We start from the raw sequence: 24,705 nt of genomic DNA, 5'->3' as shown, positions 1-24,705 counted from the left end.
CAAGATACGATTTAAACCACTTAAAGACATTCCCCTTTAGGCCAACCCAAGATTCCAGACGCTGGTCCACCATATCAACCGCAGCACTGAGATCAAGAATCATCAATACAGAGTTTTCCCCTTTGTCCAGAGTCAAGAAAATATAATTGAGCACCTTCACCAGTGCTGTCTCAGTGCTGTGCCTTGACTTAAAACCAGACTGAAACACCTCAGTTATGGAGTTCGACCACAGGTGGTCTTGAAGTTGCTTAAAAACAACTCTTTCTAGCACTTAGCTAAAAATGGCAGATTTGAAATCGGCCTAAATTTATTTGGGTTGTCCATAGGGAGGTTTGGCCGTTTTAACAAAGGAGTCACAACAGCATGTTTGAAATCAGTTGGACATATGCCCTGGCTAAGGCATTTGTAAATTAAGTAAAAAAAAAAAATCCACGGTATCCACGATCTGCTTAAGCCGTGGTGGCATGATGTCGTCTTTTGAAGAGGAAGGTTTTAAGTGTGCAATAATATCTGCTAGAGCAGATCGAGTCATAGGATAAAAGTCGCTCCAGTCACTATGGGAATTCCATGGTGACGGAGAGGGAACATCAGCCCCTACCTGTGGTATATGAGCACGGAGGTTCTCAATCTTCTCTTTGAAAATTTTTTGAAACTCTTCACAGGTGATAGTTAAGGAGTGCGGATGCAAATTTTGGATAGAATTTATAGCCACATTGATTGTGTCAAATAACACTTTGGGATTATTAGCATTCTTTAAAATAGTCTCAGAATAAAATTTGTGCTTGGCGTCCTTTGACACCTTCTGAAATGTAACCAAAGATCCTCTGAAAAAGTTGTAATGCACTTGAATTTTAGATTTTCTCCATCTCCTCTCCGCCTGCCTAGACAGTCGTCTCAGCGTGCGAAAGTCATCATTTACCCATGGCGAGGAAGTATGCCTAGTATGTTTAACTGTGAGTGGAGCAATAACATCAAGAATTTCAGAGCAGACAGATTTGAATTGCAAGAGATGTTCATCAACACTTAGAGAGCAGAGTGCAGTTTCAGAGCATGTGGTTGCATACTTTCTGTCATAGAGCTCTGCAAACTCACCACTCGTCGCTGGAGTTATTTTTCTAGCCCGCTTTTTTGTCCGAGGCCTCATTAAAGTCTTTGCAATACACAGATTAAAAAACACTGATTTATGATCTGAAAAGGGCACTTCATCAACATTTAAGTCCTGAATGGGCAGGTTATGAGATAAAACCAGATCTAACATATGACCCAATCTATGAGTAGGCCCATTTGCCCATTGTATTAAGTCATAAGAGTCACATTCACAAACTACTTTGAGATTGCGTCCTCAGGACAGCAGAGATGTACATTCAAGTCCCCAAGGATTAAAAAATGATCAAACTGCGTTGTCAGTCTGCCTAAAAAATCAGAAAATTCAGAAATAAAGTCTTTGTTTGTCTTGGGAGGGGGGGGGGGATACACAAGTGCAATGGTAATAGGATTTATTGAGATAATCTGAAACACTTGGAGCTCAAAGCTATTGTAAAGGGCAAGCACTATTTGTCGACATTTAAAATCATCCTTAAAGATAGTCATAATGCCACCTCCACGCCTGGTTTTTCACGGTGTGTTAAAGTACAAACAGTCTTGCGGCAAAAGTTCTGACATCGGTGAAACATCTCCTATCTTCAGCCACGTCTGAGCCAAAAACAAGAAGTCCAGCTTGTTTTCCGCCATAAAGTCGTTCAGGATAAAGGTTTTGTTTCCAACTGCCTGTACATTAAGGAACGCCATGTTCAATCACGCTTCGCACCTGGTCGTTTGCTGCTCACGGCATAGGGGCCGAAGATTTTGCTGGTTAACCCCTCTCTCGTAGACCCGAACCACCGCGGTGCGGCCAGGAGCGGCTACTTTTTCGGGGATAGCCGGCACAAGCCAACTACCCAACGCCTCCCACGACCGCCAAGTGATTTTCCGCCCCTTCGTTTCAACCGTAGTTTGTCTGGGAGACCTAATGCAGTTCCGGGCTCCAAAAGTCCGCTTTAGTCTGGTAATAATTCCATCACGCTTTCTGCCACGTCTGCATCGTTTAGCGACGAAGGGAAGTCGCCGCAGGCAGCACGGAATATCCTCCAGTAGTGGTGGTGGAAGAAGATGCGAATCTTTATAGTCATTTTTAAAGAAGGTCTCAACCGAAACTTGGATGGATAACAGCTGGGAACGGTCGTAAACCAGCAAAAAGAAGGTATGTTGAACAAAACCTGTTATTAGCAATAACAAAAATACTAAAACATAGATAGACAACCCAACAGGTAGACGGCATGCCACATACACCGGCGCCATCTACCTGCTGAAATGGTCAGACATTTTGTTTGTTCCTCAGCAGAAACCTGAATGAGTGGAGCAAGCAGGTTCCTTTTATACCTGCATGTCCAGGGGAGCAGCATGCAGATTAACTTCTTATTGGCCTTTTCTGAAGTATCAGAGGTGTTTGGAGCTCTTAAGTGCGACCACTAGTGGAACTACATTGAAACAAGTTGCAATAGTAACCCAGACATTATAACCTGCGTTTTTTTTTTTTAACCTGCTGTTTTAACTGGTTTTATGATCCATAAAATAGAAATGAGGCCCACTGCTGGGATTTTGCCAATATATATTTTTATTATTATTGAAACAAACCTTCTAATTTAATCTCTGCTGCTACGCCTCTAAAAATTACTTTCTTATCTAATGTCTTTCCTCTATAGTGGCACACTCTGCTTTTTCCCTCAGTGATTCACAATTTGCATATGATTAGATTAGTTTCAATCAACTTTGAAACCTTAGTTTTATGTTATGTATTATTTAAAATCGATAGTAGTGAATCACTGATATTTAGACTGGCAGCATGTCTTATACCCTGTAAGATGATTTACATAAACAACATATTTGAGCAAAAGAAATACAATATTTTTTTGAAAAAGCCAATTATTTCTAGAACCTGATTATTATAGGCTTATATTGCCTGCGTCATCAGTGACCCAGAAGGAATAATAATCAGTGTGGAAGAGTGCTCCAAGGCATTTTTTATTCTTGGAAATGGAGAGAAGGTCATGTTTCCCAATGTCTTTCACATACACTAATCAAAGTCCTATGTTACCTTTGACCTTAGATGTGTAAGGTTTATGAGAGATCACATATAACAACAATATTCTCTTTAGATATAAAACAAAAACAATATGCTCACACCCACACCTCTAAAAAAAAATATCACATAAAAAAAAAAAAAATCAGAAAAAAATACACATCTTGGATGGCCTGAGGGTGAGTATAATGGACACAGCTCATTTTACATTGTAACTTTCGTTCATTTCATGTAATGCATAGCACTATCTACTGGACTTAGGAAATATTGCAATTCAATTCAGCTGTATCAAACACAGTGATTTAAGTTTTCTCTCATTTTCATTCAAAGTGAGGGCATGAGGCTGTTTAAAGATAGTCACATGGCTTATCCACATATTTGAGACAGATCAGAGCTTCAGTGTCAAAAGAGGACAAAAGAAAGACGAAAGAAGATCGAATAAAGGCATATGATCAGCACTTCATCGAAGTTCCATTGGATACACTTGTCAATGAAACACTCTAAACAATTTTAAGATCAAAATTGAGGAAGAAAAAGAGAAAGAAAGAAAGAAAGAAAGAAAGAAAGAAAGAAAGGAAGGGAAAAACAAGAAGAACAAAGTGAGAGAACAGACAGACTTAGAGAGAGGGAGAGAGAGGGGGAGAGCGACTAAACTCTCGGAAAATGCAAAAGGGGAAGTCTGCAAATAAAGGGAGAGGAGGAGAAACGCTAGAAACCACATGTGGCTGTTAGGAGCCATAATCCAGCTATGGAGCGAGACAGAATCGCTGGTAAGTAAATCTTTCTCTCTCTTTCAGTTTAAAAGACAGCTGTGAATGAGAACCCTCATAAATTGATTTGAAATTTGTTCGTTGCATCATTTTTATTCTTTAGCGAAAGTACCATGTAATTTCTGCTTTGTGCAGGTAGGTCAGGTCAGGCACAGTTAGGTGTGACACTCAGTACTCTCAGTTTCTGTGTTTGGCCGTCTGTTAAATTTGGATCAAAGCAGTTTGTTGTCGTAACAGTACAGTAGTTGGCCTGAATAAACTATATTCTGTCACTTGTGTCTACCTATGCTTAACAGTTTTTTTTCTTACAAAAAAGGAAATCAGTTTTCTAAGATGCAAAGTGCAAAAATCATTATGTTTGGTCTATGTGGATTGTTTTTAAGGAAGACACATGACCAAGGGTGTGATTTTAGCAATAAGGAAGTGGAAACTCTTTTTAGTTTCTGCTTTGTAACTCATTTCAAATTCTCTCTGCATTTCAAGTATTTTTCTCTTTTCAATTATATGTAGTTAATAAACACATTTTACAGGTGAACGTATTGACGTCAGTGTTCACTTTGAAGGGAAACAAGAAATATACTTGTTGCATGTAGACAACTCCCAGTGAATTTCAATGGAGTATGTGTGTGTGAGTGACAGTAAGAAGGTTTACCTTACTCAGCAGAATCTCCCATAAATATTGTGTCTATATAACATCGTTGAGCAGCTGTGCAGGGAGGGGTTTGCTGTGTGGCATGCCTCACATCTTTGGAGCTTTTGTAACATCAGCTGTTCTGGTTGGCAATGCCACATGCCCTACACACACCCTGATATAATATATTGTGTTTAATTTATTTATCCATTAGTTTTGCACACCATATCGCTCCGTCTCTATGTTGTTGATCAGAATGTCACCATGTGTTTTACATGTCACATCATGAACTGATATTGTAAGAACTGGACTGAATTTGAGTTGCTATGCAGTTTAACAGATGACCACAGAGGGGCATTGGAGCTTTTCTGCATCAGAATATTATAGATACTGTAGATTCAAATATATCTTAAAAGAATGAGATGGAGTCTGTGAAAGTGTCAGGGCATTCATATTTGTGTTGAAAGCTTTTTGTATTTGTGTAAGGCTGATTGTGTTGTGTTGTGTAGAAGTGTGTGTGTGTCTGTTATTAGGGCTGAGAACAGATTTCCAAACTGTAAATTCAGCTTCGTGGAGGAAGTTGCGGGCAGAGCTACTTCCTGGTTCTGCATATCCATTGGTTTGGACATGTTGCCATGGTAATTAACCCACCAGATTGTTTTGAAAGTGATATGGCAGAGAATCCTAGAACTTTTTGGCCCTTGTGTCTCCTCTCAGAGCTCAGAAACAAGATTATGTTACATGTCAACACGTTAGCATAGTTAAGATAACAAGCACACAGAGAGAAACACTGATCATGTGGCACATGTAGATAACACTCTGGATTCTATTGTGGAATCAGAGAGGGCTATTTTGAGAGATCAAAATTATATTAAATGCAATTATCTGAACTTTAGTGTGTTTTTTTTAACCAATTAAATAGGACTTAAGTATGTCTTTATATGTAATTTAATTAATAGTTCTATATTCTTTAAAATATGGTTAAAGAATATTGTCGAATGCTCTAAAAACTAACTGTTTTCAGTCAATGGCCTAGTCACAATGATACACATATACTGAGTGATCACAGACAGCATATACTACATATGGATAACTAAAAAATCACTCATCCAGCAGTTTAATGACATGGTTGTGTAATTTCTCCATCCTTTAAAGTTAACATCCTGCATTCAGTGACCTCCAAACTGAAAGCTCAAGTGCTGGTCTTGTTCCATTACAGAGGCGTATGGTATATCCTGAATGACTTGTGACCTTGCGCGTGTACACAGACACACACACATAAGCCAACACACTGTCAGTAATTATTACTCTCATATTTTATAACAGAAAATTCAGTCTTACCATTTAGAAATACTGGTGTTTAAGGGCTTTGGATAGCCGCAGATTTGGCAGAGAGATTCAGAGAAAGAGTAGCACAGAATTCTCTCAGCACTACCCTGCCCTTACAGACAAATCACTGTGCAAATATTCACTTTAAATATACAAGGTAGTTAAGGTGTTTTCATTTCACACCTGTAATTTAGAAGCAGGATTTGTACTGCTTTTTACCCAGGCTTATGAAACCTATGTCCAGTGCGGGATTAGCCCTGTTTTTGCTGTGTAACTTGTGCAGTGTTAGTATGTTATGGCTAGATGCTTAGCAACAAAAGAAACAATCACATGCCTCATATGCTTTGGACAGTCACAGAAACACTGCATGTTGTATAAACAGTCATTTCTGTGTTTGAGGGGAGAAAAGTCAAATGGTGATGGGATTAATTAATATGCATGGATAAATTATGAGCAGTGTGAAACATGAAGCAAGATAACCCAGGATTCTGTTGGGAATGATCCAGGGATAACTATTTAATGATTTCTAGTGTGAAAATCCCACTAGGGAAGAAAGAACCACCAAATACAAGAGTGCAGAGATAAAAAAGCCAGTTCTGGACTCTTCCTCAGATATTTGATATTCTCTGTTTCTTAACAAAATACTCAGTTGATTCAAATTAAAATGTATATCACACCAAACATTTATCTTGCTGTGAACAGGCCTCTAGAGGCCAACAACAAAAATAATATAATAAAAAAGTCATGTTAATATTGGTGACATAATCTCAGTATATATCTTTTTTTTTTTTCTTTTGGAAAACTAATACTGTCATATATAATTTAATAATTTGTTTGCAAACAGTTATGTTTAGCATTTTCTATGATCTCTGCCAATCAACTTATAATTCATAAATTTTCTGGCATACTAAGCGACTAGTAAATTTTCCAAAAGTGCATTCTTAAGTGCTTTGTGGGCAAATGCTGCACATAACCCCTTTGGTTTCAAAAGGTTCTCTGATCTTTTATGTTGGCAAAATTTTTATTGTTATTATAAATTTTCTTCAAATTATGCCGTTTTCTGTTGGCTTCTAATTGACACCATACTCCTCTAAGCCCTTTTCTGAGGAATAAAACAAATGAAAACTGATGCTTCTTTAGTTCTATGAAGGGACTGGAAATATAAGTCTATCTATCTTAACGTATGGTCTGCCCTAAAGCCGCCATGAGCCTCAACACAGAGGCCTAGTTAGGAAGCCAAGAAAAATAAAGCTCCAGTGAAGGTTGGCTGCTTTAACATATGCTGGTCTGGTTCTAAATCGAATGATTATGTGCTGCTCAGGAGAGAGACTTAAGGACTTCAGGTCAAATAATTTCAAAAGTTTAACTTTTTTTACCATATAGATGTGTTTAGATATTTGTTAGTTCAACAATCTAATTGCTTGTTTACACTTAGTTTATTTTACGTCTGCTGGGTGTCTAGTATGGTGGGTTTAACAGTTTAGCATGGTCAAACTAACACAGCTCTATTTTGCAAGAGAAAAGGTTTCCCCACTGATGATCATTCAAAAGTAGTTGTGTTTTGTGATAAAATAGTGGATATTTAACCAGTGCAAACTTTTGGGGCTTTTAAAAGCAGCTCATGTAGGAACTTTTCTGATAATCACTGCTGATATTCAGGCATTACTTTACAAACAGAGGCCTCAAATTTGGGATTTGTTTTGATGGGTGACTTGCTTGATGCAGGGAGCACAAGGAAATACTTGACTGGTAACACACACCTGGATGGAGTTTAAATAAAATTTTCAGAAGGTATAATGTAGCTGCTTTTAATTCATTTACATTTTCTCATTTTGGAAATTGAATACAGGTAGTTTCCAAACGTTCCCTTCCTCTCTATCCAGCTATATCTGTTTGCATGTGTAGTATAGGTCTGTTGGATCAGACTTACTTCAGCCTAGCATTTATTTGTGAGTATTTCTGAATTGGTTTAAGAGCAGTTGCTTCTAAGAACAGTAGATTATAATGGAAGTAAGAGCTTATTATAGGATATCTGTGAACAACTACACGCTCGCATACGTATTGTTCTGGCATAGATTTCCTCCTTGCAGTTCCTATTTTTTCTCTGTTTTTTACTTTAATTCCAGGTGCGTGGGGTGGACAAATGGAGTGTTCCCATAATCCCTTTAAAAGGATGCTGGCTTTTTTTCAGAAACTGAAGCCAAAAGGAGCTCTTGGGCTATACTTGGCCGAGCCAAACAGCTGTAGATGCAGCACTGAACCATGTAACGTTTAAAGAGGTCATTTGATGTTGCTAAAAGAACATTATTTTGTGTATTTGGTGTAATGAAATGTGTTTATGTGGTTTAAGGTTCAAAAAACACATTATTTTCCACTTAAAGTCATTATTGTTTTTCCTCTATGCCCCGCCTTTCTGAAACGTGTCGTTTTTTACAAAGCTCATCGGTCTGAAAAGCGAGGTGTGCTCTGATTGGCCAGCTATCCAGTGTGTTGTGATTGGCCGAATGCCTCAAGCGTGTGACAGAAATGATATGCCCCTTGCCATACTGTAATGCGTATCCCGGTCAGAACACCGGCGTGACAAGACAAAAACAATAAAACCCGTTACAAACGAAGCATTTGTTGCATCCAGTGGGGACATAATTACAGATTATAATGACTTATACTGTGTTTTTACACACTGCATTGCATTGCACCGCGTAAACATAAAACCATGTCTGCATTTTTGATCAGAGAAACGACAAACAACAAGCGCTACTCTACAACAGCGGTTCTCAATTCCTGTCCTTGCCCCCCCCCCAACTCTGCATACATGTTGACGTTTACCTCACTTCAGAACATTCATTCACGGATTTGCGCAACGTCTTCACACACGGACAAGTGTGACATCATATACCTCTTTAAATAAATACAATTTAAATTCACATCTCGCACACTTCAATGCACTTTAAATGGAACATATAAGTTTGCTTCGAACTTGAATCATGGCAGAATATCCTGTGATGTCCACTTGGCAGGGCACTTATGTTCGAATAGAACAAACATCTGAAGTCATACAAAATGTGCAGAGCAGGGGGGCGCGAGGACTGGAATTGAGAACCACTGCTCCACACTGCTCAAAACTCACATTTGAATCATCAGTGGCAAATCCTTTACATATGTAAACATACTTACAGACTGTCAGTCAGAACAGCTGGCATTGTAGTCTTCTCCTCCAGAATCAGGAAACAGTCCTCCATAAAATGTGCTGCACACATCTGAATATTTGGGTTGAACTGTTCTGTAACAGTGTTGTAATACAACTTAACCACTGATTTAGTTGTGTCCTCTTTTGGAAGGCCAAACAAAGTATTTTCGCTTTCACAATGAAACAGCGTCTCCACAACATGGAGCCAGCGGCAACAGCGAGAATCGAAAGGTTATGCCTTCTTTCTTTGCGTGAAAATTTGGGCGGCGTTATGGAAATCTTCCCACATCGTGATGTAGACATGTGGGGGCGTATGTAAACGAGCCGTTTAAGGAGGGCATGGACAAGTCTTAACAAGTCTTAACACGTCTTAAAGAATATCTCTTTGGGTTTGAGACTTTAGTCTTTGCAACTTTACAGATCTTCTTTATGCACCAAGAGCTTGTAACACTCCAAAGAGAAAGAAAGACTTGAAATCGCATCATATGACCCCTTTAAAAGCAAATAGTTTTAGTACACAAACAGCTGTGTGAGCAGGTTTCTGAAAGGCTGATCTATGGGTTGTGAAATTTTATTTGGAACTTCCCTCAAGAAAATTGGGTAAAAGAAAAAGTAAAAAAAAAGAAAGTGACATGACATACAGCCAAGTATGTTGACCTCTACTCAGAATTCATGCTCTGCATTTAACCCATCCAAAGTGCACACACACAGCAGTGAACACACACCGTAAACACACCCGGAGCAGTGGGCAGCCATTTATGCTGCGCCGCCTGGGGAGCAGTTGGGGGTTTGGTGCCTTGCTCAAGGGCACCTAAGTCGTGGAATTGCTGGCCCCGAGACTCGAACCCACAACCTTAGGGTTAGGAGTAAAACTCTCTAACCATTAGGTCACGACTTCCCCCAATAGTTAATGTAAATAGCATTATTGTATAACTGGGTGTTACTTCAGGTAAGGGCACTTTTGGCCCCATGGACTTTTAAAAATAAACCCCTTTAAAACACACTTTTCCCATTCTCACTAGTTTATTACATTTGTCCAGTCCAGCAGTACTGTACAGTATGTTCAGCAGTGAATATACATGCATCACAGCTAATTTCTTTTTCTGAACCCAAATGTGCAAACATCATTTAAACTAACTTTGTATGACACAAAATGACAGTTGGGAAAATAACTTATGCAGCATTTTATTATGTATTATAAATACAAACAATTAAATTATATTTTCACACTTTTTACATAATTTGACAAAATAAAACTTTAAATGATTCACAAGCGTTCACAAGTGATATTTTCCTCACAAACAGAAAGTCTCATATTTCATAATAATGTTTGTTGCACTTTGTTGGGTTATAATGGTTTTTAAAATGTCATATTAATTATTTTGATAATGCACGTCAAGGGTAAATACAAGAGTATGGGTGAATACAGTTCAATACAGTCTATTGTTTTTTTGTGACCTACATGTAATAAAACAACAAGTGCTTGTGACTTTGCAGAGCAGAATATGAATATCATGGAAGGTTCCCAGTGTTCTTTCATTTTTCCTACTGAAGCTGTTAATGAACTGTTGCTTTTCTCAAAAACTCCAAGTTGTTCACATGAGCATAAAGCAGTTGAACAAATAAAACACAAATAAGGACAGATTATCGGTGTGTGCTGAGTGACAAACAAAATCATCTGCTATAGAATATTTATAAGTACTGTTTATTGTATGTTTTGTTAATTTTTTACTGTTTGTGGGAGTTTGTGTTCATTACTGAGTGTGAGAATCTCTTCAAAAACACTGTGACTGTTGCAGGCACTTTGGCAAACTCAAGTACATGTACTGTATCTGAGAAGGTTTTTGTCTGGAATGTCTGTCCCATCTTAAGAGAGATTATATTTTGTATTTTCTTGCAAGTCATAAACAACTGGGCTGTGGGATTTTGAATCCAGTGGCAGAGTGGTTTGGACATGCTTGTGATCTCTTTTAGACTGTAAGTTTTATTCTGACCATGTTCACATATCCAGATTTGATTATAAAACATATACTGGAAGTGAGTAAGACATTTAAACGAGCAGTTTAGATTTTTTATTTAATTGTTCGAGTTTATGACAGACTGCTATTAACTTTACTATCAAGCTGTTATTGTGGAAAACTTTTCTTTTTCAGCAAATCATGTGTTTAACCATTTACTGTATTCGGATGTCATTAAATAAAAAGGGCAAAATGTATGTCAGCTCAAGAGTTTTAGCTCTGTCTTACATTATACATACATTTTTCCAGTCAAAGAATTGATTCCTTCAAAAGGAAGACTGGCAGTTGTTGCATGGTCAAGTGACAGCATCCATAATGCACATCACATGTTCTCGTGAGATGCTTATTTGGCCAAAGCAGTTTGAAGGGGTATAGGCCTGTATTTTGTCAGTGGATATTTTTTAGCCAGCATATAAAAATAGGAAGAGTGAAAATGAAACTATACCATCTAACATACATCCACAAACAGACACAAATTCCTTTCAACTTAATCATATGTTGTATACTAATGAGACTGATTTGTATGGAAGCCCATTACCACCACATTAAAAGAAAATAATTGGTAAGGCAACTATTTTAATGAGATAAATAGTCAAAGGAAAATGTCATAATTATTATGTAAAATTCATAATCAAAGTTTTGTCAAAAAGTCAGTTGTGACATAATTATGACATAAAAAGTCATAATTATGATTTTAACAATATGTTATAATTATGACTATGTCAAAAATTAGACTTTGTATCTCATAATTTTTACTTTTTTTATTTTGTGGAAACTAGATTTCATATATTTGCAATTGCATATGAATTAAGCAGATATAGAGAGAGCTCTATAGAAGTGAAGAGTGTCCAGTTGTGCTGTCTGAGTGAACAGTCCATGGTGAGCTTGATTTGACTGTCAGCAGGTGTTGGTGCAGACAATAATACATTAAAGAGGAAATAATAAAGAATAATTATAACTGCACACACACACCATTTTGGCTTTAAAGCCTTTGGCCACCAGTTCATCCATCATGTCTTAGAAGATCAACTAAAATGCTTAATTAAATAAGAGAACCAGGGCAGCTCTTCTGGATATTCTGTGACCTTCAACACTCCAACAGTGATGCTGGCACTGCCACCAAACAGGACATCTGCATTCAGACAAGCATGAAAAAACAGCACACTTTACAACAGGCCATGTTAGTGATGTCGTATGACCTGATATGAGATTGTTTCTTGTTTTAGGCTTGTGAGGCAGAAGCTTATGGTTTATTTTTAAGATTCCCTGTCTGAGTTATGAATGTGATCATATGTGTAGATCTGACCATGTCCTTCTCACTTTTGTATATTGGTGGAATAGAGTATTCTCTGTACTAAGGTGGCTGCGGCCACGATTAAAGGTGTCTTTCCAATAAGTACATGTAAAATGAGAAAGATTTTGCTTAGTATCATGGAAAGGAATCATAATTAACACTCACTAGCAGTGAATGCAGGTGTTGGCCTGGTAAAGGCCTGGTTGGTCATTTTTATGGACAGTTATCCTCACATATTCTCTATTGCCATGTGTGGCAAAACGTTAATAACAGAACAATGAACGTTATCTGTTATTTTTATTTTTATTTTATTTTTCTGCAAGTGCCTGAGAGATTATGAAAATTAAAATTCCTATTCCTCTACTGACCAATTTACAGTTTGAATATCTCATATCCAAGTGATTGTCTTTAACATAAGGTGTTAATTGATGAGGAAAGGAAGCAAAAATTGATTTATCACATCCTCAGCTTGATATCACAACAATATTAATATTTTTCATATTTAAAATGTAATTTTTGTTTTGTAAAAGCAAATCAAATTGGACCTTCTGAGAAAAGTTGAACTACCTAGTAATTATTTCAAGGATAAACTGAGTATATTGTGCTTGTTATTTCTGCTTATATTTCAGCTGTTATCCAATATTTTGTTAACTTTTACAGTCACTGATATCTAATAAAGTGTATTTCTGTACACACTGTTGCTGTTTTAGGCCCAGTCTTTGGCCAGAGAACTGAATCTGGCTGTTCCACCCTACTGAAAAATCATTATAACATAAAATGGTGTTTCATAACCCTTCTGGGCTGATAAGTGCACCCTAGTTACCATCTGCAGAATATTTGCTGTGGGTTTGGGCGACGTGCCTCACAGTCTGGATGCCCTCAGCTTTCCATTACTTTACTAACACTATAAAATATAATTGTTAGGTTGAGTACAAATGAATGGCTTCTTTTGTATCATTTACATAATTTGTATTTTAAACCTCAAATCTTTCTCTAGAATATGATGGTTAGATCTGCATGTGTTAACTACAAAAGATGAATCTAGGAATTTAACAGTAAATTCCAAGCTGAAGGTTTTCTAATTTGTCATTTTCTTGCAGCCCTGAAACGCTCATTTGAAGTGGAAGATGTGGACTCTTCCTCACACTCTTCATCGCCTCACACACGGCGAGCACCATCCAATGTTCAGCGTTCAGCCATGTCCCCGACCAGCGGACGGTATTATGAGCTGGGCTCCAATGGTACCAAGCCCCCTGACACCTCAAAGCCCAAAGCTCGAACCCCTGAACCTGTGTCACGTAGAACAGAGCTAGGCTTTGACATCTCATCCAACAACAATGGCAAAGCTATTGAAGGCTCTCCCAGGTAAACTAAAACATGTATAGTCACATGTATAGACACAATGTCCCTGTCAGTTACTAGATTTTATTGGCAAAACCAAAATTGCCTTGTGTGGCATTGTCTAGCAATTCCATCTGTGTGGTCTTGCTGTGGTAAAAGTGAGAGATGAAAAGTAAGCTCTGTAGTTCACAAACAGAATAAAATAAGACTAGACTCTAATCAGAACATGCAAGTGTAAAACTGCATTAGTCTTGCAAGTCCAGGGGCCTCATGTATAAAACTTTGCGTAGATTTCACCCTGAAAGTGTGTTTACACACAAAAGCTAGATTTTGCATACGTACAAATGTTTTCAGATTTATAAACCCATGCACACACCAGAACCTGCGTAAATATCCCTTTTTAAATCCCAGTCAGCGGAACTGTGTATATGTGTATCTCCACCCTGACTCCTCCCAGAAATCACCATATATGGAGCGTACAATGCCTATTTTTACTATGCATAACCTCATCTGCATATTATTTCCATGCATATTCCATCCACATGACACCATGTTTAACGCAGTTAAGGGTACAATACATTAGGAAAATATGAGATATGGACTAAAAATGCTTTTTAAGACATCATGCTATTCAGTGTCCTTGAAAATACATTTGAGAGAAAGGTTTCTAAAGTTGCTCTCATTCTTTTCCACTGGCCAAATAGTATTTTAAATGGTTTTAAACAAATCAAATTTATACAATTTTGCCTATAAGGTAAATATATATTTTAGAATGTTTATGTATTTTAATGGAAAGAGATAGGCCTTATTTTTTTGCAGTGTAAATAACTGTCTGACTCACAGCGTCAATGAAAAAATAATTTGAAAATAAAAGACACGTATCTTTTTCCTTCAAATTCTATCTTTTAAATACATTGGCGTTTGTCACAGTATTGGGAAGAGCATGAAGGCTACTGTCTGTGCGCGACTTCTGTGAACAGAGATTCTAGAGTACTGTTATCAAACCTGTTCAAAGCTGCCAATGGACTGTTTGATCAAAGAGCGATTCCTAATGTCTGTCTTTACCATCTATGTTCCAAAGCCATCAGAAAAAGTCAACTTCACATCATTGATTATTACTGGCCCAAAAGTATTTTCTCAGAATATGAGTTTTGCTATTTAGAACACAATTTAAAGCGGAATTGTCATGCACCAAGCAGTCTTCTCTGTGATTAAAACATTAAATCACATACCAAAGGAAAATTGTTCAAAGCAGCACAGCCACTGCAAATATTTCTATTTAAATTTATATAAAAATGTTAATGTCTGGATAATAATTTCAAGACATTTCAGTGCTTAACTTCATTATTGGTGCGCACATATTTACCCCTAGTTTATTTTTTTATGTGTGTGGAAAATTGCGTACGCACACTTTCATGCCCATTTTGTGCATACGCAAGATTTATACATGAGGCCCCAGCTGTTCCAGTTTTCTCAGGATTTACAGCACAACCCCTGATTTTCATTAAGGATGAGTTAGATCTGTTTTTGGATTGAAATGTGCATTATACAGCAGTCGGTTTCTTTTTGTGTGTCACTGAATCTTCACTTAACCAATTTGTTCAAAAATACTGATTCATTTAGGAAATAGTCACTACTGTGTGTTACTTTGAGACACATAATGATTTTTATTCTGCTTTGGTTTTGTTTATTCAAAATTATGTTTGTTGGTGGAGCAAAAAATATTAAAATAAAATAAAAAGAGATTTAAATATTGGTTTTAGATGTAAAAGTTCAAATTCATAAGTATTCACTATTTGGCAATTGGTGGAAAATTTGTACAATCTCCTTTTTGTACAAATCATACATTTTTGTTTAAGTCAGACTTTACTAATTCATATGAAATCACCAACTTGTATAATACTTCTGAATTCACACTGAACAGTTTTAGAAACCAGAAATTAGCACTAAATGACCTTAAATACCAATTTTTTATTATTATTTTTTATTTTTTTGGTTTGTTTCTGCTCGGCCAAAAAAAATAGTGCTAGACAAGCAGAATGATGCCATCAGTGGAAAAGTGATGCAAACAGTCACTGTGCTGTTATATAAAATATAAGCACTCTTGACCAATCTGAAGAAATAACTGTTGTATAATGCAGATTAGTCATAGCTTGTGTAATGGATGAAATGCAACCTAAATTAACTAGATAAAATGTTACTGTGTCCTAGTCCTGGCACGGCTCGGTTTGGGCTGAGGAGGCCAGATGTTTTGAGCCACAGTAAGATGCCTGAGACACAGAAGCACTCAGTCACCTTCAGCAAGACACTGGAGACCATTGCCCCCATCACACGTTCAGCATCTACCATCGTTCCTCATGCCAGTGCTAAACTCCCAGAGACCACCTTCAGGAAAAGCGAGCCACCAAGCCCTGCAGATGGATCAGCAAGAAAGCCTGAAACCAGTGTCACCAAATCACCAGACACCAAAGGTCATGACAGTCTTCACCATCCACCAGTTACAACAAGGTGTCCATCACCTAATCAAGTTGGGCGGAAATCCCCTAGTTCTGACAGGCAAAGTAAGTACAATCCAATTCTTCAAATGTAATTCCCCCAGAATAGAAGAATGAAGCTCTTAGAAAACCACACAGCTTGTCTTCTGATTTAAAAAAAAAAAAAAACATTTCCGTGCATTCAATGTTTTTTTTTTTTTTTTTTTTTTTTAAAGTGACACACATATGTTATTTCATTAGTGGTCTTTTCTTTGGTGGTCTATCCTGAGGTGCCCTGGTCTGTGGTTGGATCCTATTATCTTTAACCTCATCTCTTGCTTTAAAGGGTGATCAAACACTGTGTGAGCGTAAATGTGTCATTATTGAGAGAAGTTCTTCTAGTCTTTTGCTTCATGTGTTTTCGACTTTCTGAGCCTCATCCCCCTTAGCCTGAGCTCTAAGCCTTTCTGTTCTGTGTTTGATCAGCTGGACACTGAACTTAAACTGACTCTGACATCCTGAAGGAGCCGTTGAGTTTTTGGCCTTTACTGTCCATGAGAAATTAGTAAGATGCAACTGAGCCATGAGTGGAAGAAAGCTGCAAGGCAGCCGCAGGCTTCTTACTCTGTCTGGACTGGAGCCTTTTAGTCCAGCTGTGATTCAGACAGCCTTCATACTGAGACGTAAACATACTTTGGTAACTCAGGATCACAAAGGACCTTAGGTAGAGGAGAACTGTGTTAAGTTAACTGTGTGGAGTATCTGCAAACTTTAATGGTATTTGTAGTCAAAACTATAAAAAAAAAAACATCAAGAGGCTGTTTATGCCAGACTTCATTTAAAGTTTAAAATTGTTATAATGAAGACTGTTGTTTATTTAAGGAACATTAAATTTGATGAATATGCTGTCGGTTGTATTTATATTTGGGATAATGTAAGTGCTTTCAATTTTTTCCCCCAAATTTACATGCACTTTTATGGAAGGTAGAACTAACCTTGTGGCTTAAAATCAGGTCATGTTTTTACTAGAGGTTACAACAGGTGTGCAACCTACAATCAGCTTACCATGTCTGACTATGATGTATTTGCAGTCTGAAATTTTCTCTGCCTTTCGTGGTTGTGATATGGTTATGATGTCACAGCAGCTTACACGGAGGTCGTTGCTATAGTAAATTATTAAGGAAATGTCATATACATATATCAAGTATAGAGCACTGCATTGATGATGAATTTTTGTAGGCCAGCCCAGAATTTAGCATCACCATGGTTCCCTTGACAATATTCCAAAAGGATTTTTCCACTGGCTTTTGGATTATTACAGAAAATAAGCAATTTGACCAAATAAAGTTCATGATTCTTGGTTCATCATGAAGATTTTGAAGAAAAACAAAATGCACCAAGGTCACATGTCTTCAGCATGAGCATCACAAGCTTCCGACAACTCTTTTGTGTGTGTGAGTGTTTAAAAAACGGTTTCCCTGAAAGTCTGATTTAGAATAGTTTGCCAGAGCACAATTCTAAACACAATGAGGCTGTAAAAGCAGACTTCTGAAATTAATTTTCCTGTTTATGTGATGTTTATTGTCTGTGACATCCTCTGTAGTCTCATTTAGCCACTTCTTAGGTAATTGTATTTTTTCGGAGCTTCAAAGCCTGCAGTCTGTGCATTTGTAAGCCAGTAGTCAGTACAGAGTTGTTGCAAATTGAGTAAAGTAAATGGTAAAATATGTCAGTACTGCCTGTGAAAATTATAGCACAAAAGTTGCTGATTCAATTCAATTGAGATCTAGCATCTTGCCATCCTTGTGTACAATATTTAATCTCAGGAGCTACAAATGGACTGTGCCTGTGCATAGTGAACTGTAAAGCGTGTTGGAAAGAAAATGTCTGCTGACATGTTCAAAGCTAGTAACTTAACCCTGTCATTCAGAAGTCAAATTGTGCACGTGGAAGATAGTGATTGACATGAGAAAAGGAAAAAAGGGCCTAGTTAAAACAACTTCTCACACATTTGGATTTGATTAGTCATCCACACTCCACCTCCTCATCATTATTACATGCACAAAAGAACACACCAATGCACACGCATACATCTAAACAACTCATGTACACATGTACATCACAACCAGGTACACAGCCAAACATTGACAGAACACACACAATGAATGGCACACAGCACACATGTGGAAACTCTCTGGGCCAGAGGAGTTCCTGTAAATGCTAAAAAATAGAGGAAAGAGCAGCTGCAGCCAAGAATGTTCTAATGCCTAAATACCCACACTGTGTGTGTACTGTATGTGTGTGTTTATGTTGTGTATATATTTTGTATGCTAAAGGATGCAACCTTTTCACTTTCTATAATACCTGGAAAAAGCATGCTCCTATTAATCCTATTTTAGCATTCTTATTCATCTAAATTACAGATGCTTGGCTGGTGCAGAACCCCCTGGAAACAGACGATTTGTAAATCTATCATCTTTGCTTTATAGTTTAATTTCTTTTCTATCCCACTGTTTAGTAACTGCTAGTTCTGGTACTGTGACATGTCCTATTAAAGTCATTATCAACTTATACTGGTGCTGACCTCATCTCATCTGCATTATGGCACTAATGCCTCTTTAAAAAAAATTAAAAAATAAATAAATAAAAAGGCAACACACATAATTGTTTTCTGTGAATTGTGGGGACTTTCCATAGACTTCTATTACATTTATACTGACCAAACAATATTTCTATCCCTTGACCCAACCCTAACCATAAACCTATCCCTTACAGAAAACCTGTTTGCATTGTTACACTTTCAGATAAACATAATTTACAATTTGTAACAATTTTTTTTTTTATTTGTTTTTTCGCAGGACGGTCCCCACAACGTCAAAAATTTCTGGTTTTACTATCCTTGTTGGGACACAAGTACACACACACACACACACATACAAACAAAAAACACTTCAAATGTAACCTCTTAAAATCAAGCAAATTGAAACTAGCACACATAAACAAACATTACGATTTATTAAAACTAGAAAACAGCAAAAACTAGCTGCTGAAATTTTAAATGGATCTCAATAACTTTTTTTTTTTTTAACAAACATGAAATACTAATAAGTTTTAGTGAATAATAAATTAAAACTAGCCACCATCTTATTTTTGGGAGTGGATAAAAGAATACAACATTAAACATAGCAATAAATAAATGATCAAGGTTTAACTTTTCAGGTTTAAATTTAAGAGGATAATCCAAAATGGGTAAAAAAAATAAATAAACTGTCATCATTTATTCACCCTCATGTCATCCCAAAACCCTTGAAACACAAATGCAAATCTTTTAATGAAATTTGAGAGATATTTGTCCCTCCTTAGAAAGTCCATTCAAGTAAAAATTTTCAAGCTTCAAAAAGTTAATAAAATATCATAACAGGCAATCAATATGAACTGAGCGATTTAATCCAGTAAGAAGATAATTACAAAATAAAAAAAATTGTATGAGCTTTTTCAGCTTTTAATAATAACTGTGGCCTAATGTTATATAAATCATGTCAAACAAGTTTATTTTCATCTAACCAAATGCAAAGTCTATGAGAAATTCTGAAAAGAGGAAACACCCAACCCCCCAAAAGAGAGAGAGAGAGAGAGGGAGTGAAGGATTTTTAAGCATAAGATTTTTATTTTTTATTTTTTCAGTGAGCAATAGCCCACCCTGAGAAAAGACACCATCAACGGATATGAAGATAGCATCACTGGCACAGAAATTATCATGGGTGCTTTTTTTATCTGGCTTCTGAGTAACATAATTCATAATTATCACTGTTTTTTGAACTTCATATCCTTGTTATTCTACATCAGTTAATTGTTACCATGTAAAATATAACTAAATGGTTCATATGAAACAATTGCCCTGCATTAGGGTCACTTTATTTAATTTTATTATCTAGGTGCTTGCGTACACACTTTTATCCACAAAGGAGTTACTCCGAACAGTTACAAAAATATTTAACAGCTGGGTTTTGTAGTTGGCCCTATACAAATATAAAGCACAGTAAAGTTGGGATTTGGGCAAATTGTGGCAGAAGGCAACAGCTAGCTATGTTGTAAATGTGTGACAGATTAGGTTCCTTCCTGTTCATTCAGTTTTTTTGGACAGGATGTGTCGTCACACCAGATTGTCTCATGTCCTTCCTTCCAATTGTTTTCCCTTGACTTGAAATTTACTCATGTGGTATATTTTGTAGTTTTTTTATTCAGTTCTGATTTGCTGTAAAACATCAGATCTGCTTAAATCCAGAAATGCTCAAACTATTTGTAATTTTATGTATTGTTTAATTATCATTAACGGGTAACTGTTATCTTATTTTTTCTTAATGTTAAACAGTTCTAAACTTGGTTTTCTGACCTGTTCGTGACACACACCAATCCCTGGGTCCCTCAGATCCTGTGACTCACCCTTATTGCAGAGGTTTAATATAAAAGCTTTACTCTTAAGCTGTGTCTTCAGCTTCAGTGAGGTCATACTCAGATCACCCAACCAAACGAGTTACACATGCACAAGAAAGAGGGGCTGTCAAAATGGTGACAAATAGGTTTCATCAACTAGGCGCCTCCTACTGGTGATCTAGACCCTCTGCAGAGTGTTTTGACTGGCTCCATGCCTCATCCTGTGTGTGTGTGTGTGTGTGTGTGTGTGTGTGTGTGTGTGTGTGTGTGTGTGTGTGTGTGTGTGTGTGTTGACCCCTTCTCTTCTCAACAGCTGAATCTGAGATAGAAAGGTATTTGAGACCTACAAGAAGAAAGAAGATGCACATATTCTTTTTGTTGCCTTTCCCTCTGTTTCTGTTGTACTCGGTCCTTTGATAAAGCTGTGGTTTTACAGATTTTATTATCTAAATTCACATTCAACAAGACATATGAGTAACAACAAGTAGAGAAGAATAGTGAAAGACCATTCCAACTGTCAGCATTCATATACAGTATGCTTCTACTGTACATGCAAAGCAAATTCGGATTATTTTATTAGAAATACAGTATGTAATCAGTCTGTATATATTGATTGTGTGTCTACAATCAGTATAAAGAAAGGCCTTGATTATACAATATACAATTTTTTAAGAGCATATTACTGATTCTTATGTGTGGATGAATGATAACAAAAATGATAAATATGTTGATAAAGTTTTAATAATCATTTTAATCTGTGAAAATAGTTCACACCACAGCTATAACGATAAGAAACAATATCATTAGAATTGCTAATTGCAAAATACTAAAAATATTTATTATTACTAACCATGAACCTCTTAAACTCTATTACAGTAAGTTTGAAATTTATGTACAGTACTTATGATTTGAATACATGATTGAGAAACTCACTCGTTCATCATGCCTATAGTAAATCACATTATTTCGAACTAAATGAAATTATTAGACACTACGCAACCAACAAAGGTAAATCTATCATACAATTTTATAAGTTCAAAGTTGACTGTATCATGTTAATATACTGTAGGACATAGCAGAGAAACACTTTACATACAAATTACGCAAAAAAAGGTTTGTTTTAATAATACATTTTAAAGACTCCAAATTCCCATGGTTTTTGCTTACGATAACACTTTATTTTGACAGTCCATTTTAGACATTCTACCATCTATAAGTAACCTTGCAACTACATGTCAACTACCAGTTAGAGTGTTAGTAAACCGTCTGCTTAATATCTACTAGCTCTTTATTTTGAAGGTCTCCAAAAGACATTCTACTCATCATAAGTAATTCGTCATTTCTATTAACCATAATCTTTACCTTAATCTAATAATCTACTCTAATGAGAGTTAGTTGACATGTAGTTGCAAAGTTACTTATAATTATTAGAATTTCTAAAGAGGACTATCAAAATAAAGTCTAATCTTTAATTGAAGTTAAAATGTCCTTTTAAATGTCCAATTTAACGTTCAGAAGATTTCTCACAAATGATGTGGTGCAACTTTGATATAAAACTTTTGTTCCAGGCTCTATTAATTGAAGTCAAAAGCACAAGCTTAGTGTACACAACTTCAAACAAAGTGAGGAAATCTGCAACAAGCACACCCACTTGCACTCTTCAGGTTCAAAAACAAAAACTTGAGTTCTAGTGTCTTTTATGATGTTTTCATGTGTGTAATGTTGACAGAGGAACCCTCTGTCTCTAAGACGAGTTGAGTTGAGATGCGTCACTGGAAATATGACCGTCCTCTCTTGATAAAATTTCCGGGAAACATGTGTTTACTTTACATGGCGAGAGGGAAGGTCAAGGGTCACACAAGTTTCCCACCACAACGCAAACCAGCTCCATCCAAAGGACTTTATCTTGGGGCCCAAATGACTTAATCTTCCTCTTTTGTCTTATCCTAGATATTCTATTCCCCTGCTCACTATATATGGTATATATTTTTGATATATATATTTTTTTTGTCACACTTTGTTTTAAGGTCAAATTCTATCTATTAGCTATTTACTAAGACTTTTGCCTCAGTACACTCCTAATTTGCTGCTTATTAACAGTTAGTAAGGTAGTTGTTTGGTTTAGATAAGATTAAGGGATCTAAAATATAGTCATTCAGAAAATTCATTAATATGTGCTTCCTAAGTACTAATAAACAGCCAATGTGCTAGTGATATGCATGCTAGTTAATAGTGAGAATTGGTCCGTAAAATAAAGTGTTATCTTTTTTTAATCACAATATCACAGTCTTTTACTTTTGTAAGAGGCTGTAAAATATAACCTTACATTAAGTAAGTGACTTTAAAACAAATGTACATATAACTCCTCAAGAACTTCATGTTTGACATCTGAGGTTCATTTAATACATATATTTTAAACTTATAGTTAGAATAATGTCTAAAATGGACTGTCAAAGTGTTACCGTAAGCAAAAACCATGGGAATTGGGAGTCTTAAAAATGTATTATTAAAACAAACTTTTTTTGTGTAATTTGTATGTAAAGTGTTTCTCTGCTATGCCCTACTGTTATAGTTAACATGATACAGTTAACTTTGAACTTATCAAATTGTATGATAGATTTACCTTTGTTGGTTGCGTAATAATTTCATTTAGTTCTAATATGTGATTTACTATAGGCATAATGAATGAGTGAGTTTCTCAATACATAATTTTTTTTTTTGCAGTTTAATACTTACAATGTTACACAAAACACTGTGCATTTCCACCAGTTGTCTGGCTGGCCGGTTTACATAAATCAGATGATACAGTACTGGACAACCATGTTTGAAAGAGAGAACTGATGCTAACGATGTCCTATGTACACTTTAACAAATGATGCTTCTACTTACATATTTCATCTCATCTAGCAACTTTACCTTTTCAGTTCATCCCTAAGGAAATCAGAGTTCAATGTACAGTATTTGCTTGCCATGACAGCTTCACAAGATTGCACAGGAAACTGCAGCGACTATTTGATTGAAGTTTACATTCACTTTACACATAGTTATTTATCTAAAATATTGTGCTGTCACCTGGCTTTTTTCAACCAAGCACAAGTAGTAAATGCATCTAACAATTTTTTTTTCTATTTTTTTGTTACAAATTGTTATTCGTTTTGATGTTTTTGTGCCGTTACAAATAATGTTTTCGGCTTCTGGCACATCCTTTATAACAAGAATCATCACGTAAGGATGTTAGTTGAACCTCCCCCGCAGTGGCCTGACTTCATTGTGTTTTTGCTGTGGACCCCAGTGAAAAGCTTTGATGCATGTGCGTTGGAGTGAGAGAAAGAGAAATTATTTATTCGGTGGGGGGTGCAAAGTAACCTTTAACCTACCTTATGTTCCCTTTGTGTTCTGCACATTATGACCTCATGACTCACAGCTGTCAACCTCAGAATACTGAACAGCAGGGTTCATCCAGCTCTAGGAGGTTGCATTCTCTACTGATTCCAAAGATGTTATGAACAACACTGCTACTTATGTGGTGATTCATGAGAGTTGTGATGTGGACCTGTGGCTGAGCAACTGTAACTGAATTAGAAGCAGTGCAGGAAGTGACCACACAACTGGAATGAATTAACAACAAACATGGGTACAATGCAAAGTCTGTCTTTTACTATACCTCAGAGAAACAGGCTTTCAATAAATGAACAAACTGTCCCAAGGTTGTTTTTTTCTTTTGAATTATTTTGCTTCAGACAGGGCCTTCAAACAGGTCAATTTGTAAGCGACCCGTCGTAAGGGAGGGAGCTAAAGAAACTGGTGATATTGACAGTGTTCAAAAGGCAGTTGCCTTTTTGCAATAAATTCACAGGATGCATTTGCGAACAAAGTTGCCTCAAAAAAAAAAAAAAAAAGATTTTGGACAGGCTTCTGTAGCAGTATAATGATTTCAAACAAAATAGAGAGATTGTTGATGACAACTAAGGAATATTTATTTAATGCTAATTTAAAGGAATATTGAATTAATGCTAATTTAAAGGAATATTTAATTAATGCTAATTTAAAGGAATATTTAATTAATGCTAATTTAAAATTTTTATTGAAAATTAAAACTCCTTTCTTCC

General features: G+C 36.4%; 1 protein-coding gene across 2 annotated transcripts in view; it reads left to right on the top strand.

Moving 5' to 3' along the window:
• sept9b (septin 9b) overlaps positions 1-24,705 on the top strand; it is a 73,470-nt gene that overhangs the window by 24,679 nt on the left and 24,086 nt on the right. Inside the window, exons 1-3 of one of the 2 annotated variants that reach the window (XM_042725716.1) lie at positions 3,735-3,888; positions 13,448-13,712; positions 15,900-16,249. In XM_042725716.1, coding sequence (XP_042581650.1) covers positions 3,867-3,888; positions 13,448-13,712; positions 15,900-16,249 — 637 coding nt within the window. In that variant the 5' untranslated portion in view covers positions 3,735-3,866. Of the gene's footprint in view, positions 1-3,734; positions 3,889-13,447; positions 13,713-15,899; positions 16,250-24,705 lie in introns of those variants that run through there. The other variant, XM_042725715.1, reaches the window with a different exon arrangement.

This window comes from Cyprinus carpio, chromosome B6 (genome assembly GCF_018340385.1).
Source record: "Cyprinus carpio isolate SPL01 chromosome B6, ASM1834038v1, whole genome shotgun sequence".
NCBI classification, from domain to species: domain Eukaryota; kingdom Metazoa; phylum Chordata; class Actinopteri; order Cypriniformes; family Cyprinidae; genus Cyprinus; species Cyprinus carpio.
The sequence above is the reverse complement of the archived record's forward strand: the minus strand, read 5'-3'. Positions and strand labels throughout refer to the sequence as shown.